The sequence below is a fragment of the Oncorhynchus gorbuscha genome, linkage group LG26 (assembly GCF_021184085.1).
Source record: "Oncorhynchus gorbuscha isolate QuinsamMale2020 ecotype Even-year linkage group LG26, OgorEven_v1.0, whole genome shotgun sequence".
Lineage (NCBI taxonomy): Eukaryota > Metazoa > Chordata > Actinopteri > Salmoniformes > Salmonidae > Oncorhynchus > Oncorhynchus gorbuscha.
In genome coordinates, this window is record NC_060198.1 from 23,169,062 (window position 1) to 23,181,510 (window position 12,449).

The following is a 12,449-nucleotide window of genomic DNA, read 5'->3' on the forward strand; positions in this document are numbered from 1 at the left end:
GAACCTAACGCTCATTGACTACTTAATGTCATGTCTAGTCTTTGTAGGTGTGCCAGCACCACTGACCTTATGTCTTCCCAGCCGCTTGCGCTGTATTCCTGCATAAATAAAATACAATTGTTAAGATTTTAGAATAGACAAATGTTGTATCATCACATAAATGCATCTAGATTTGGTGAATGTACTCTCTTTGTAAGACAAATTGATCAACCTACCGCGAGTTTCAAATCATTCAAAAGGAATTTGAAGTAAAGGCTCATCTTTTTGTTCACACTTTTGACAGATTTTGATCTAGTCTGATCTAGTCTAGTCTAGTTTTCATAACCTTTACCTGTTGGAACAACATACAAATAATTCATTTAATATCATAATTTGTCATTATAATATAATAGGATAGGATAATGTTTTCCTTTTTGCTTTAATAATAATAATATAATAATGTTAAGAGGCACAAATTACTTACGCATTGGTCCAGCTCTGAGGTCTGGCTATAGAGATCATTCATAAACTTGTCAAATGCTTTCTGGTTAGAGGAGGTGGACTCGTATTTACCACTGCTGTACAATTTCTTTATAGCATTCAGAGTTTGCGAAATGAAGGCAATCTGTTCGTCAGCCTAGAAGAAGAGTGATTTGTATTAGTGCATGCCTTACTCTAAAATTGCTCAAATATATTTTTCTCCCATCAATCTGAACACAATACTCCATAATGACAAAGCCAAAACATGTTTTTAGACATTTTTGCAAATTTATGAAAAAAAGTGCTTTGTCATTTGGGCTCCCGAGTGGCACAGCAGTCTAAGGCCCTGCATCTCAGTGCATGAGGTTTCACTACATAAGCTGGTTCGATTCCAGGCTGTATCACAATCGGCCGTGTTTTGGGACAAATCATTATGGGGTATTGTGTGTAGATTGATGAGGGGGGAAATGAACCACTTTAGAATAAGGCTGTAACCTAACAAAATGTGGAAAAAGTAAATGGCCCTGAATCCTTTCTGAATTAACTGTCCACTCTTAGAAAAAAAGGTGATGGATGAAAAAGTCATTTTTCTTAAAGAGTTGAGGCTATGCATATTTCCTACCTTTAAAGTATCGACTTGTCTGTATTGCTTGTCAGGGAAAGTGATGTGAGGTTCCCCAGAGACATTATGACCCTGAGATGCCAAAATATTTCAAACAAATATTGCATTATTATAACTGTACATAAAGGAGTCAGGGAATTAAATTGAACACACAACAGCACATGAAATGTTGAAAAGATGGCAACAGCTCAATGACCAGGACCAAGTGAAAAACATCACCGTATCCTACCATTTTCTGAAGCATAGTTATGGTGTTGTTGCTGAACACTTGGAACATGCTCGGAGACCGAGGAGGTGTCTTCATCCAAATGCATCCGATGGTTTTATGCCAGGTGCAAATCATCAGGACCAAGCACATCCAAAGGCTGATTGAACTAATTTTAGCTTGGGGCTATTGTAGTTCTCGGTCTGTCCACAAATCAACGTGGTGGTGCACTCCTGAAAGATAGCCTATTTTGTATAATTCCAACAAATTTTTTTTTTTACGAAAAGGATAAAGAGAGAAATTGTTCTTCCTGATCAATCAATTTCTCTAATTTCTGAGTTCTGCCATGCTCCAACCTGTGTCGATCCTTTATACAATAACTCTGCAAGGTGTTCCAAAAGTGAAAGGCGGAAGTCCCCGTACACTTTCATACCTGAGAGTGTTGTGGAGGCCAGGTCATCTGATTCAGCACTCCATCATTCTCCTCCTTGGTCAAATAGCCCATACACAGCCGGACGGTGTGTTGGGTAATTGTCCTGTTGAAAAACAAATGATAGTCCCACTAAGCACAAACCAGATCTGATGGTGTATCGCTGCAGAATGCTGTGATAGTCATGCTGGTTAAGTGTGTCTTGAATACTGAATAAATCACAGACAGTGTCACCAGCAAAGCACCCACACACCATCACACCTCCTCCTACATGCCTCACGGTGGGAACGATACATGCGGAGATCATCCCTTCACCTCACAAAAACATGTCTCAGAAAGACACAGCGTTTGGAACCAAAAATCTCAAATTTTGACCCATCAGACCAAAGGGCAGATTTTCACCGGTCTAATGACCATTGCTTGTGTTTCTTGGCCTAAGCAAGTCTATTTTCTTAGTGGTGTCCTCTAGTAGTGGTTTATTTGCTGCAATTCGACCATGAAGGCCTGATTCACACAGTCTCTTCTGAACAGATGATGTTGAGGTGTGTCTGTTCCTTGAACTCCGTGAATTATTTGGGCTGCAATTTCTGAGGCAGGTACTCTAATGAACTTATTCTCTACAGCAGAGGTATCTCTAGGTCTTCCTTTCCTTTGGCTGTCCTCATGAGAGGTAGTTTCATTCTAGCGCTTGATCGTTTTTCCCGACTGCACTTGAAGAAACTTTCAAAGTTCTTGACATTTTTCATGATGGACTGTTGTCTCTCTTTGATTATTTTAGCTGTTCTTTTCAAAATATGGACTTGGTCTTTAAACAAATAGGGCTGTCTTCTGTGTACCACCCCTAACTTGTCACAACACAACCGATTGGCTCAAACGCATTAAGAAGGAAATATATTCCAAAAATGTACTTTTAACAAGGCACAACTGTTAATTGAAATGCATTCCAGGAGACTACATCGTGAAGCTGGATGAGAGAATGCTAAGAGTGTACAAAGCTGTCATAAAGGTGGCTACTTTGAAGAATCAAAAATACAAAATATATTTTGATTTGTTTAACACTTTTTTTTGCTTACTACATGATTCCATATGTGTTATTTCAAAGTTTTGATGTGTGCACTATTATTCTACAATGTAGAATGGCATAAAAATAAAGAACAAACCTGAGTAGGTGTGTCCAAACTTTTGACTGGACCTGTACGTGATGGGAAATATTGCTCTCTGACTCTTTGGTATCACGTTTCAAGTGTCACTCCTATGATTCATCCTCATGGCTGGTCCCAAATAGATAAAATGTATTTTAAACATAAGGCTTGTCAATAAGGCTATATTGAATAACACCAAGACCCGCATTTATAAAGCATCTCAGGGGTGCTTTTGCCTTTTAGATTACAATGAATGGACAGAGGGGGTCCTGATCCTCGATCAGCACTCCTACTCTGAGGCGCTTTATGAATACATTCCCAGCAGAATAGTTAGGCTACATCTCATATTTTAGCCTACAATATGACATTTCAGGATGAAACCATCTATGACATCTTATCAAGACCCTGATGGAACAGGTGTGTTCTACTGAGTTGGAACAAAAGCCTGCACCTCCTCCTTCTGGTCTCCAGGACCGTGCAAGTCAGTTTTGGTGACCACTTCCCTACAGTATATGATATTTACAGTTGTAAAGAAAACGACAAAATAGACCGTTCCAACAAATCATGTTGTCGTTGCTTGTCAACATTGCATCACCAGCACACAACAGTAGGGTGAAAGTTGGTTGCGTCATTGTGAAAATGAAAGTTGAGTGGTGGGTGGAGGGCTCGGACGTCTCCAATTCACTTTTCAGTTGTATCGCAACATCAGAGGACTGCGGAACAGTATTTCGGACTACCTTTGAAAGAAACCCACTAAATTAATGTAGAGTTCTTAAAGAACTGTGGGTTTTATTTCGACTTCGACGATTTTGTTTATCAGCCTTTTTTCTTTTAAATCGTTCACGCGAAGTTATTAGCAGTTGAAAGCAATGCTCGCGAATAGCCTATTCTCGCTAATAGCCTAGCCGATATGTACATTTAATAATCTTATATTTTGGTTCAACTATAATTCAAAGCTGATTTCAAGGAGAATGTGTATAGATTTACTGGGATTTGTTGGTCCAGAAGACGGAGGAGGCATGCAATTCTTATTGCTGCATGTTGTAGTCTGGAAAATGAAAGTCCCCGCCTCCGGTAGGTTGATCGGGGGAAATTCTCCATACAGTTTTCCCTTTCCTAACTCCACAGTAAAACTACTTAACACCGCCAAGATGTTCAAACTAATCTGGAAAGCTAAAAGCAAAAGAAACTGCTCTTTACAATGTGTACAATGCAGAGTTGGACGTGTCTTGTTCTTATTCTTTGCAGTATGCAGAGCGTGTGTCAGTGCTGTGACTGGATCCAACACCACTTCGGTCACTTGAGCGCAGAATACGTTTCCCAGCTGGAGCAGATGGTGAGTTATCAGCACACTGTAAGAGGAGACTGAATGCATGTATTAAGCACAGCAAAACAATCAACCAAGTAAAATAGTCATATGTTTCATGTTTAGCCTCTGTATTAGAAAACTGTTAGCGCCATTTTACAATGTATCTTCAAATATAGGCTAAGGCTATAATGACAGAGCGGTCCAGAGAGGCTGTCTACATTAGGCCTACTGTACTTGCAGTATAAGCTATACTTTATGTCAGTCTTGATTGCTCTTTAAGTATTTGACACGTGACTTGACATACTATATTGATTGTTTTCCAGGGAGGAGATATCACAAAGCAGAATGCCCCTGTCCTTTTCCCAATATCACTTTACAGACACATATATGATGCCGAGGTAAAGACTCGAATTGTGACTTATCATGTTCTGATATGCTTTGGTATAGTGGTCTTGACCCCATGTAATATTGATGCCATAAAGGAAGCCTATACTGTTTCTAACTTTTTTCTTCTTCTTTTGTATCATCCTGTGTAGTTTGAGGACAAAGTCAGATTCCTGAACGAGACCATCTATCAAATCATAAAACTGTTTGATGGGAATAGGAATAGGAAGTCAGTCACCTGGGACAAGAAACACCTGGACGATTTCCTCAACATTCTCGAACGCCAATTTGAGAACCTTAGTTCCTGTGTAAGTAACAACTCTATTTTAAAGTATCAGTGTTTAGGCCAGGGCTCTCCAACCCCGTTCATGGAGAGGTACCCTCCTGTAGGTTTTTGCTCCAACCCCAGTTGTAAACTAACCTGACTCAATTTATCAACCACCTAATGAATCAGGTGTGGAAGGTAGTTCTCCAGGAACAGGATCAGAAAGCCCTGGTTTAGGTGTAGCCTACTAACTCTACAAGTGAAAAAAATCTACACATAAAATGCATTCGGAAAGTATTCAACCCCTTGACTTTTTCCACATTTTGTTATGTCTGCCTTATTCTAAAATTGATTAAATACACGTTTCCCCTCATCAATCTACACAATTCTCCATAATGACAAAGCAGAAACCCTGTTTTAGAAATGTATGCAAAGGTGTTCACAATAAAAAAAAATGAAATTTCACTTTTACGTAAGTATTCAGACCCTTTACTCAGTACTTTGTTGAAGCACCATTGGCAGTGATTACAGCCTTGAATCTTCTTAGTTATGAAGCTACTGTCACGTCTTGATCTGTTTCACCTGTCCTTGTGCTCGTCTCCAACCCCCTCCAGGTGTTGCCCATCTCCCCATGGGTACTTATACCTGTGGTTTCTGACTGTCTGTACCAGTTTGTTTTGTCCTTCAAACCTACCAGCGTTCAAACCTACCACCCTACCCTTGCTCCTGTTTTCGATAGTCCCTGTTCGCTGGTTTCCCGGTTATGACCTTTCCTGCATGCCCTGAGCCTCCCTGCCATCCTGTACCTTGCCTCGACTCTGGATTACCGACCTCTGCCTGACCCGATACTGAGTCCGCCTGCTGTTCCGGTGTTTTATACCCTCTCTGGATTATTGACCCCTGTCTTGACCTGTCGTTTGCCTGCCACTGTTTAAAGAATAAACGTTTGTTTCTTCAACACTGTCTGCACCTTGGTTAGACCTTAAAACGTGATACCTACAAGCTTGGCACACCTGTATTTGGAAAGTTTATGCCATTCTTCTCTGCAGATCCTCTCAAGATCTGTCAGGTTGGATAGGGAGTGTACAGCACAGCTATTTTCAGGTCTCTCCAGAGATGCTGTTCCGGTGTCTTATACCCTCTCTGGATTATTGACTCCTGTCTTGACCTGTCGTATGCCTGCCCCTGTTTGAAGAATAAACGTTTGTTTCTTCAACACTGTCTGCACCTTGGTTAGACCTTAAAACGTGATACCTACAAGCTTGGCACACCTGTATTTGGAAAGTTTATGCCATTCTTCTCTGCAGATCCTCTCAAGATCTGTCAGGTTGGATAGGGAGTGTACGGCACAGCTATTTTCAGGTCAAGTCTGGGCTCTGTCTGGGCCATTCATGGACATTCAGATACTTGTCCCAAAGCCACTCCTGCGTTGTCTTGGCTGTATGCTTAGGGTCGTTGTCCTGTTGGAAGGTGAACCTTCACCCCAGTCTGATGTCCTGGGCGCTCTGCAGCAGGTTTTCGTCAAGATCTCTCTGTACTTTGCTCCGCTCATCTTTCCCTCGATCCTGCAAGGTTTCCTCCAAACGTATTGCATGGCATTCAGTTCAATCTTGGTTTCATCAGACCAGAGAATCTTGCTTCTCATGATATGAGAGTCCTTTAGGTGCCTTTTGGCAAACTCCAATCGGGCTGTCATGTGCCTTTTACTGCGGAGTGGCTTCCGTCTGGCCACTCTACCATAAAGGCCTGATTGGTAGAGTACTGCAGAGATGGTTGTCCTTCTGGAAGGCTCTCATCTCCACAGAGGAAACCTGGAGCTCTGTCAGTGGGACCATAGGGCTCTTGGTCACCCCCCTGACAAAGGCGCTTCTCTCCCGATTGCTCAGTTTGGCCTGGTGGCCAACTCTAGGATGTGTCTTGGTGGTTACAAACTTCTTTCATTTAAGAATGATGGAGGCCACTGTTTCTTTTCGGCATTCAACACCATAGTACCCTCCAAGCTCGTCATCAAGCTCGAGACCCTGGGTCTCGACCCCGCCCTGTGCAACTGGGTACTGGACTTCCTGACGGGCCGCCCCCAGGTGGTGAGGGTAGGCAACAACATCTCCTCCCCGCTGATCCTCAACACGGGGGCCCCACAAGGGTGCGTTCTGAGCCCTCTCCTGTACTCCCTGTTCACCCACGACTGCGTGGCCACGCACGCCTCCAACTCAATCATCAAGTTTGCGGACGACACAACAGTGGTAGGCTTGATTACCAACAACGACGAGACGGCCTACAGGGAGGAGGTGAGGGCCCTCGGAGTGTGGTGTCAGGAAAATAACCTCACACTCAACGTCAACAAAACTAAGGAGATGATTGTGGACTTCAGGAAACAGCAGAGGGAACACCCCCTATCCACATCGATGGAACAGTAGTGGAGAGGGTAGCTAGTTTTAAGTTCCTCGGCATACACATCACAGACAAACTGAATTGGTCCACTCACACTGACAGCGTCGTGAAGAAGCGCAGCAGCGCCTATTCAACCTCAGGAGGCTGAAGAAATTCGGCTTGTCACCAAAAGCACTCACAAACTTCTACAGATGCACAATCGAGAGCATCCTGGCGGGCTGTATCACCGCCTGGTACGGCAACTGCTCTGCCCTCAACCGTAAGGCTCTCCAGAGGGTAGTGAGGACTGCACAACGCATCACCGGGGGCAAACTACCTGCCCTCCAGGACACCTACACCACCCGTTGTTACAGGAAGGCCATAAAGATCATCAAGGACATCAACCACCCGAACCACTGCCTGTTCACCCCGCTATCATCCAGAAGGCGAGGTCAGTACAGGTGCATCAAAGCTGGGACCGAGAGACTGAAAAACAGCTTCTATCTCAAGGCCATCAGACTGTTAAACAGCCACCACTAACACTGAGTGGCTGCTGCCAACACACTGTCATTGACACTGACCCAACTCCAGCCATTTTAATAATGGGAAATGATGTAAATATATCACTAGCCACTTTAAACAATGCTACCTTATATAATGTTACTTACCCTACATTATTCATCTCATATGCATATGTATATACTGTACTCTACATCATCGACTGCATCCTTATGTAACACATGTATCACTAGCCACTTTAACTATGCCACTTTGTTTACTTTGTCTACACACTCATCTCATATGTATATACTGTACTCGATACCATCTACTGTATGCTGCTCTGTACCATCACTCATTCATATATCCTTATGTACATGTTCCTTATCCCCTTACACTGTGTATAAGACAGTAGTTTTGGAATTGTTAGTTAGATTACTTGTCGGTTATCACTGCATTGTCGGAACTAGAAGCACAAGCATTTCACTACACTCGCATTAACATCTGCTAACCATGTGTATGTGACAAATACAATTTGATTTGATTTGATTTGATTTCTTGGGGACCTTCAATGCCACAGAAATGTTTTGGTACCCTTTCGCAGATCTGTTCCTCGACACAATCTTGTCTCGGAGCCTTACAGACAATTTCTACAACCTCAAGACCTGGTTTTTGCTCTGACATGCACTGTCAACTCTAGGACCTTATATAGACAGGTGTGTGCCTTCCAAATAATGTCCAAACAGTTTAATTTACCTCAAGTGGACTCCAATCAAGGATGATCAATGGAAACAGGATGCACCAGAGCTCAATTTTGAGTCTCAAGTTAAAGGGTCTGAATAGTTGAAGGTATTTGCATATGTTGAAGGTATTTGAAGGTATTTACATATGTTTTTGCATTGTCATTATTGGGTATTGTGTGTATTTTGATGATCATTTTTTTTCTTTAATCCATTTTAGAATAAGGCTGTAATTTATCAAAATGTGGAAAAGCGGAAGAGGTCCAAATACTTCCCGAATGCACTGTATATAGGTTATTACAGATTTTGAGCCAGTTTGCAACATCACAAAAATAATACTGCATCAATGAGAAATGCAAAATATTGTGGTTTATAATTAACAGACATTTTTTTTGTAGGCTTTGGTGCGTATCTTCATTATGGCAAATCAAGTGTGATATTTTGAAGTCGAAATTGCTAACTTTAGAATCCTTTATAAACCTTGAACGCACAATTTTTTTTCCATTTCTTGCCATGCAGGAAATTCTCAGGAAAATACCCCAGATCAAATGAAGATGCTACATCTGTATGACGCTAATGTTTTGTTTAATTTTGTCCAACAGGTATCACCTGCCGTGAAACCTGAGAAGAGACTGAAACGGTACTTCAGGAATTTGAATGGAAAAGTTCTGAGAAAAATGGTGAGTTTGGTTTCGTATGGAAATATGTTTAATAGTTGAAATCAAATTAATATAAACTAGGCTTGGCTTAACAGGAGACGTGTTCATTAAAAAAAGGGTTCTGGGGCCATATGTATCAAGTGTCTCAGAGAAGAACGGCTGATCTAGTATCAGGTCTTCTCTCAGGTCTCCTCTGTCCTATTTATAGTGATCTAAAAGGCAAAGATGATCCTAAATCAGCCTACTCCGAGAAGCTTTATACACTGCTAAAAAAATAAAGGGAACACTAAAATAACATATCCTAAATCTGAATGAATGTAATATTCTTATTAAATACTTTTTTCTTTACATAGTTGAATGTGCTGACAACAAAATCACACAAAAATTATCAATGGAAATCAAATTTATCAACCCATGGAGGTCTGGATTTGGAGTCACACTCAAAATTAAAGTGGAAAACCATAACTACATGCTGATCCAACTTTGATGTAATGTCCTTAAAAGAAGTCTAAATGAGGCTCAGTAGTGTGTGTGGCCTCAACGTGCCTGTATGACCTCCCTACAATGCTTGGGCATGCTCCTGATGAGGTGGCCTCCTCCTGAGGGATCTCCTCCCAGACCTGGACTAAAGCATCCGCCAACTCCTGGACAGTCCGTGGTGCAAAGTGGCGTTGGTGGATGGAGCGAGACATGATGTCCCAGATGTGCTCAATTGGATTCAGGTCTGGGGAACGGGCGGGCCAGTCTATAGCATCAATGCCTTCCTCTTGCAGGAACTGCTGACACACTCCAGCCACATGAGGTCTAGCATCGTCTTGCATTAGGAGGAACCCAGGGCCAACCGCACCAGCATATGGTCTCACAAGGGGTCTGAGGATCTCATCTCGGTACCTAATGGCAGTCAGGCTACCTCTGGAGAGCACATGGAGGGCTGTGCGGCCAAAGAAATGCCACCCCACACCATGACTGACCCACCGCCAAACCGGTCATGCTGGAGGATGTTGCAGGCAGCAGAACGTTCTCCACGGCGTCTCCAGACTCTGTCACGTCTGTCACATGTGCTCAGTGTGAACCTGCTTTCATCTGTGAAGAGCACAGGGTGCCAGTGGAAAATTTGCCAATCTTGGTGTTCTCTGGCAAATGCCAAACATCCTGCACGGTGTTCGGCTGTAAGCCCAACCCACACCTGTGGACATACCATCCTACCATCCTCATGGAGTCTGTTTCTGACCATTTGAGCAGAGACATGCACACTTGTGGCGTGCTGGAGGTCATTTTGCAGGGCTCTGGCAGCAGTGCTCCTCCTGCTCCTCCTTGCATAAAGGCGGGTTGCTGGGTTGTTGCCCTCCTACGGCCCCCTCCACGTCTCCTGATGTACTGGCCTGTCTCCTGGTAGCGTCTCCATGCTCTGGACACTACGCTGACAGACACAGCAAACCTTCTTGCCACAGCTCACATTGATGTGCCATCCTGGATGAGCTGCACTACCTGAGCCACTTGTGTGGGTTGTAGACTCCGTCTCATGCTACCACTAGAGTGAAAGCACCGCCAGCATTCAAAAGTGACCAAAACATCAGCCAGGAAGCATAGGAACTAAGAAGTGGTCTGGTCACCACCTGCAGAACCACTCCTTTATTGGGGGTGTCTTGCTAATTGCCTATAATTTCCACCTGTTGTCTATTCCATTTTCACAACAGCATGTGAAATTTATTGTCAATCAGTGTTGCTTCCTAAGTGGACAGTTTGATTTCACAGAAGTGTGATTGACTTGGAGTTACATTGTGTTGTTTAAGGGTTCCCTTTATTTTTTTTGAGCAGCGGCACCAGTCCTTTATTTGTTGTTCAAGACGATATGGTCATTATGTTGACAAGAAAGTTCACCCCACTAAGATTTCAAATGTTCTATGTTTTTCAGAACTACAGTGCAGAGGCGTGGGAGCTCATCAGGAAAGAGACAAAACGTCATCTGCAAAGATTGGATATCCTTGTGGGACAGATGTACTGAGCATCCGTACTCATCTCAGACGTTTCCCACTTACCAGTTTATAAAGCATGAATACAATCATGTAGGACCCTGTTAGTTTATTTATTATATTTAAATACGTAAATTATTGTTTTTTATTTTCATAAATTATTATTTATATTTTGTATTTCTCTTTTGTACCTGTATTGAACTGAAACGTATTGCCTGTATACTTTGAAAATCAATGAAAAAACAATATTGATATTGTGAATAAAAACTTATTGTGTATTAAATTGTCCAGATTTCGTTCTTGTCAGAAACCAACTAGAGTGGATTGATAATATTGAGCAGCCTAATCCAATCATCAGAGGGGATGCAGATTAAACTTGTCGCTGATCTGTCACATGACAGTTTCTACTTGAAGTGTATGTACTTACTGTGTGCTTGCAGCTTTGTTTCTCTGTGTCATTTATTTTTATTGTGTTTTTGTACTTTGTGAGGGTTACTATTTCATGTTTTTCTTGTTCTTGTGTGGTCATCACACTGGGGCAGTGGGCTGAAGGGGAGTGGGGAGATCTGGATGAGGTGTAGAGTATAATCTGGGGGACCAGGAACTTTTAGCTCCCACTTGCCATTGTGGGATGTTTATTTATAAATTCTGTCCAATGTATTATATGTATTATGTTTTTACTATGATTGGAGAAGAAATACGGGGGGAAAAGACATGGAAAGACAATATGGAATAAGAGACAAAAAAACAATAAATACTTTTAATGGATAGTAGTTTAGTCCCCAGAACGAGGCAGGGGGGTGGTGGGCAAGAAAATAAAAACAAACAATTGATTTAGCTTAGTCATAAATATAGATCTTTTTTTAAGTGGCATCATGGGGATCCTCCCAATAGTTCTCAATGGATAAACGAGGTCAATTCCTGTATGACTGTTATGCTGGTGAATGAGGACCCAAAAGCGACTTAACAGAAACAGAGTCTTTATTCCAGTCTTAAACAAAAACGATAATCCTGGATATTATCTTAGGTAAATACAAAACAGGAAAACTGAAATCCACTCGTCAGTAGAGAGGAACGACTGGAGACGCGACCACAGACTGCAGGTCGCTTCGGGAAGGCACAGGCCGTAGCTGACATAGACACCTGCTCACACGCAGCATCTGAAGAAGGCAAAAACACGACAGGGCGGAACAAGGACACAGAACAGCGAACATCAAACAAGGATCCGACAAGGACAGAAGCGGAAAACAGAGGGAGAAATAGGGACTCTAATCAGAGGGCAAAATAGGGGACAGGTGTGAAAGAGTAAATGAGGTAGTTAGGAGAATGAGGAACAGCTGGGAGCAGGAACGGAACGATAGAGAGAGAGAGCGAGAGAGGGAGAGAGGGAGGG

General features: G+C 42.4%; 2 protein-coding genes across 3 annotated transcripts; one reads left to right on the top strand and one right to left on the bottom strand.

Annotated features, from left to right (window-relative positions):
• Positions 1-11: 11 nt before the first annotated feature.
• On the bottom strand, positions 12-1,717 carry LOC124015338 (interferon a3-like). Its single transcript, XM_046330522.1, has 6 exons — positions 1,643-1,717; positions 1,311-1,472; positions 1,082-1,153; positions 464-616; positions 216-311; positions 12-98 (listed from the first exon to the last, which is right to left on the bottom strand). The coding sequence occupies exons 1-6, from the start codon at positions 1,715-1,717 to the stop codon at positions 12-14; spliced, it is 645 nt and encodes a 214-aa protein (XP_046186478.1).
• Positions 1,718-3,528: 1,811 nt separating this feature from the next.
• Positions 3,529-11,332, top strand: LOC124016359 (interferon a3-like). Of its 2 annotated transcripts, XM_046331921.1 has the most exons (6): positions 3,529-3,932; positions 4,107-4,194; positions 4,491-4,565; positions 4,704-4,859; positions 9,027-9,104; positions 10,999-11,332. In XM_046331921.1, the coding sequence occupies exons 2-6, from the start codon at positions 4,108-4,110 to the stop codon at positions 11,086-11,088; spliced, it is 486 nt and encodes a 161-aa protein (XP_046187877.1). In that variant the 5' UTR covers positions 3,529-3,932; position 4,107; the 3' UTR covers positions 11,089-11,332. The 2 variants fall into 2 exon arrangements, with proteins under 2 accessions (XP_046187877.1, XP_046187876.1); XM_046331920.1 differs by lacking the exon at positions 3,529-3,932 and having other exon boundaries at positions 4,060-4,194.
• Positions 11,333-12,449: the final 1,117 nt, after the last annotated feature.

What these genes read in the sequence shown, in the direction of transcription:
- LOC124015338 (XM_046330522.1), bottom strand. Translation starts at nt 1,717, where the DNA reads ATGAAAGTGTACGGGGACTTCCGCCTTTCACTTTTGGAACACCTTGCA. An exon ending in TGTATAAAGGATCGACACAG is followed by an intron (nt 1,473 to 1,642) that starts GTTGGAGCATGG and finishes GAACTACAATAG; the next exon opens with CCCCAAGCTAAAATTAGTTC. An exon ending in TAACTATGCTTCAGAAAATG is followed by an intron (nt 1,154 to 1,310) that starts GTAGGATACGGT and finishes TTGGCATCTCAG; the next exon opens with GGTCATAATGTCTCTGGGGA.
- LOC124016359 (XM_046331920.1), top strand. Translation starts at nt 4,060, where the DNA reads ATGTGTACAATGCAGAGTTGGACGTGTCTTGTTCTTATTCTTTGCAGT. An exon ending in GACACATATATGATGCCGAG is followed by an intron (nt 4,566 to 4,703) that starts GTAAAGACTCGA and finishes CATCCTGTGTAG; the next exon opens with TTTGAGGACAAAGTCAGATT. An exon ending in GAAAAGTTCTGAGAAAAATG is followed by an intron (nt 9,105 to 10,998) that starts GTGAGTTTGGTT and finishes TATGTTTTTCAG; the next exon opens with AACTACAGTGCAGAGGCGTG.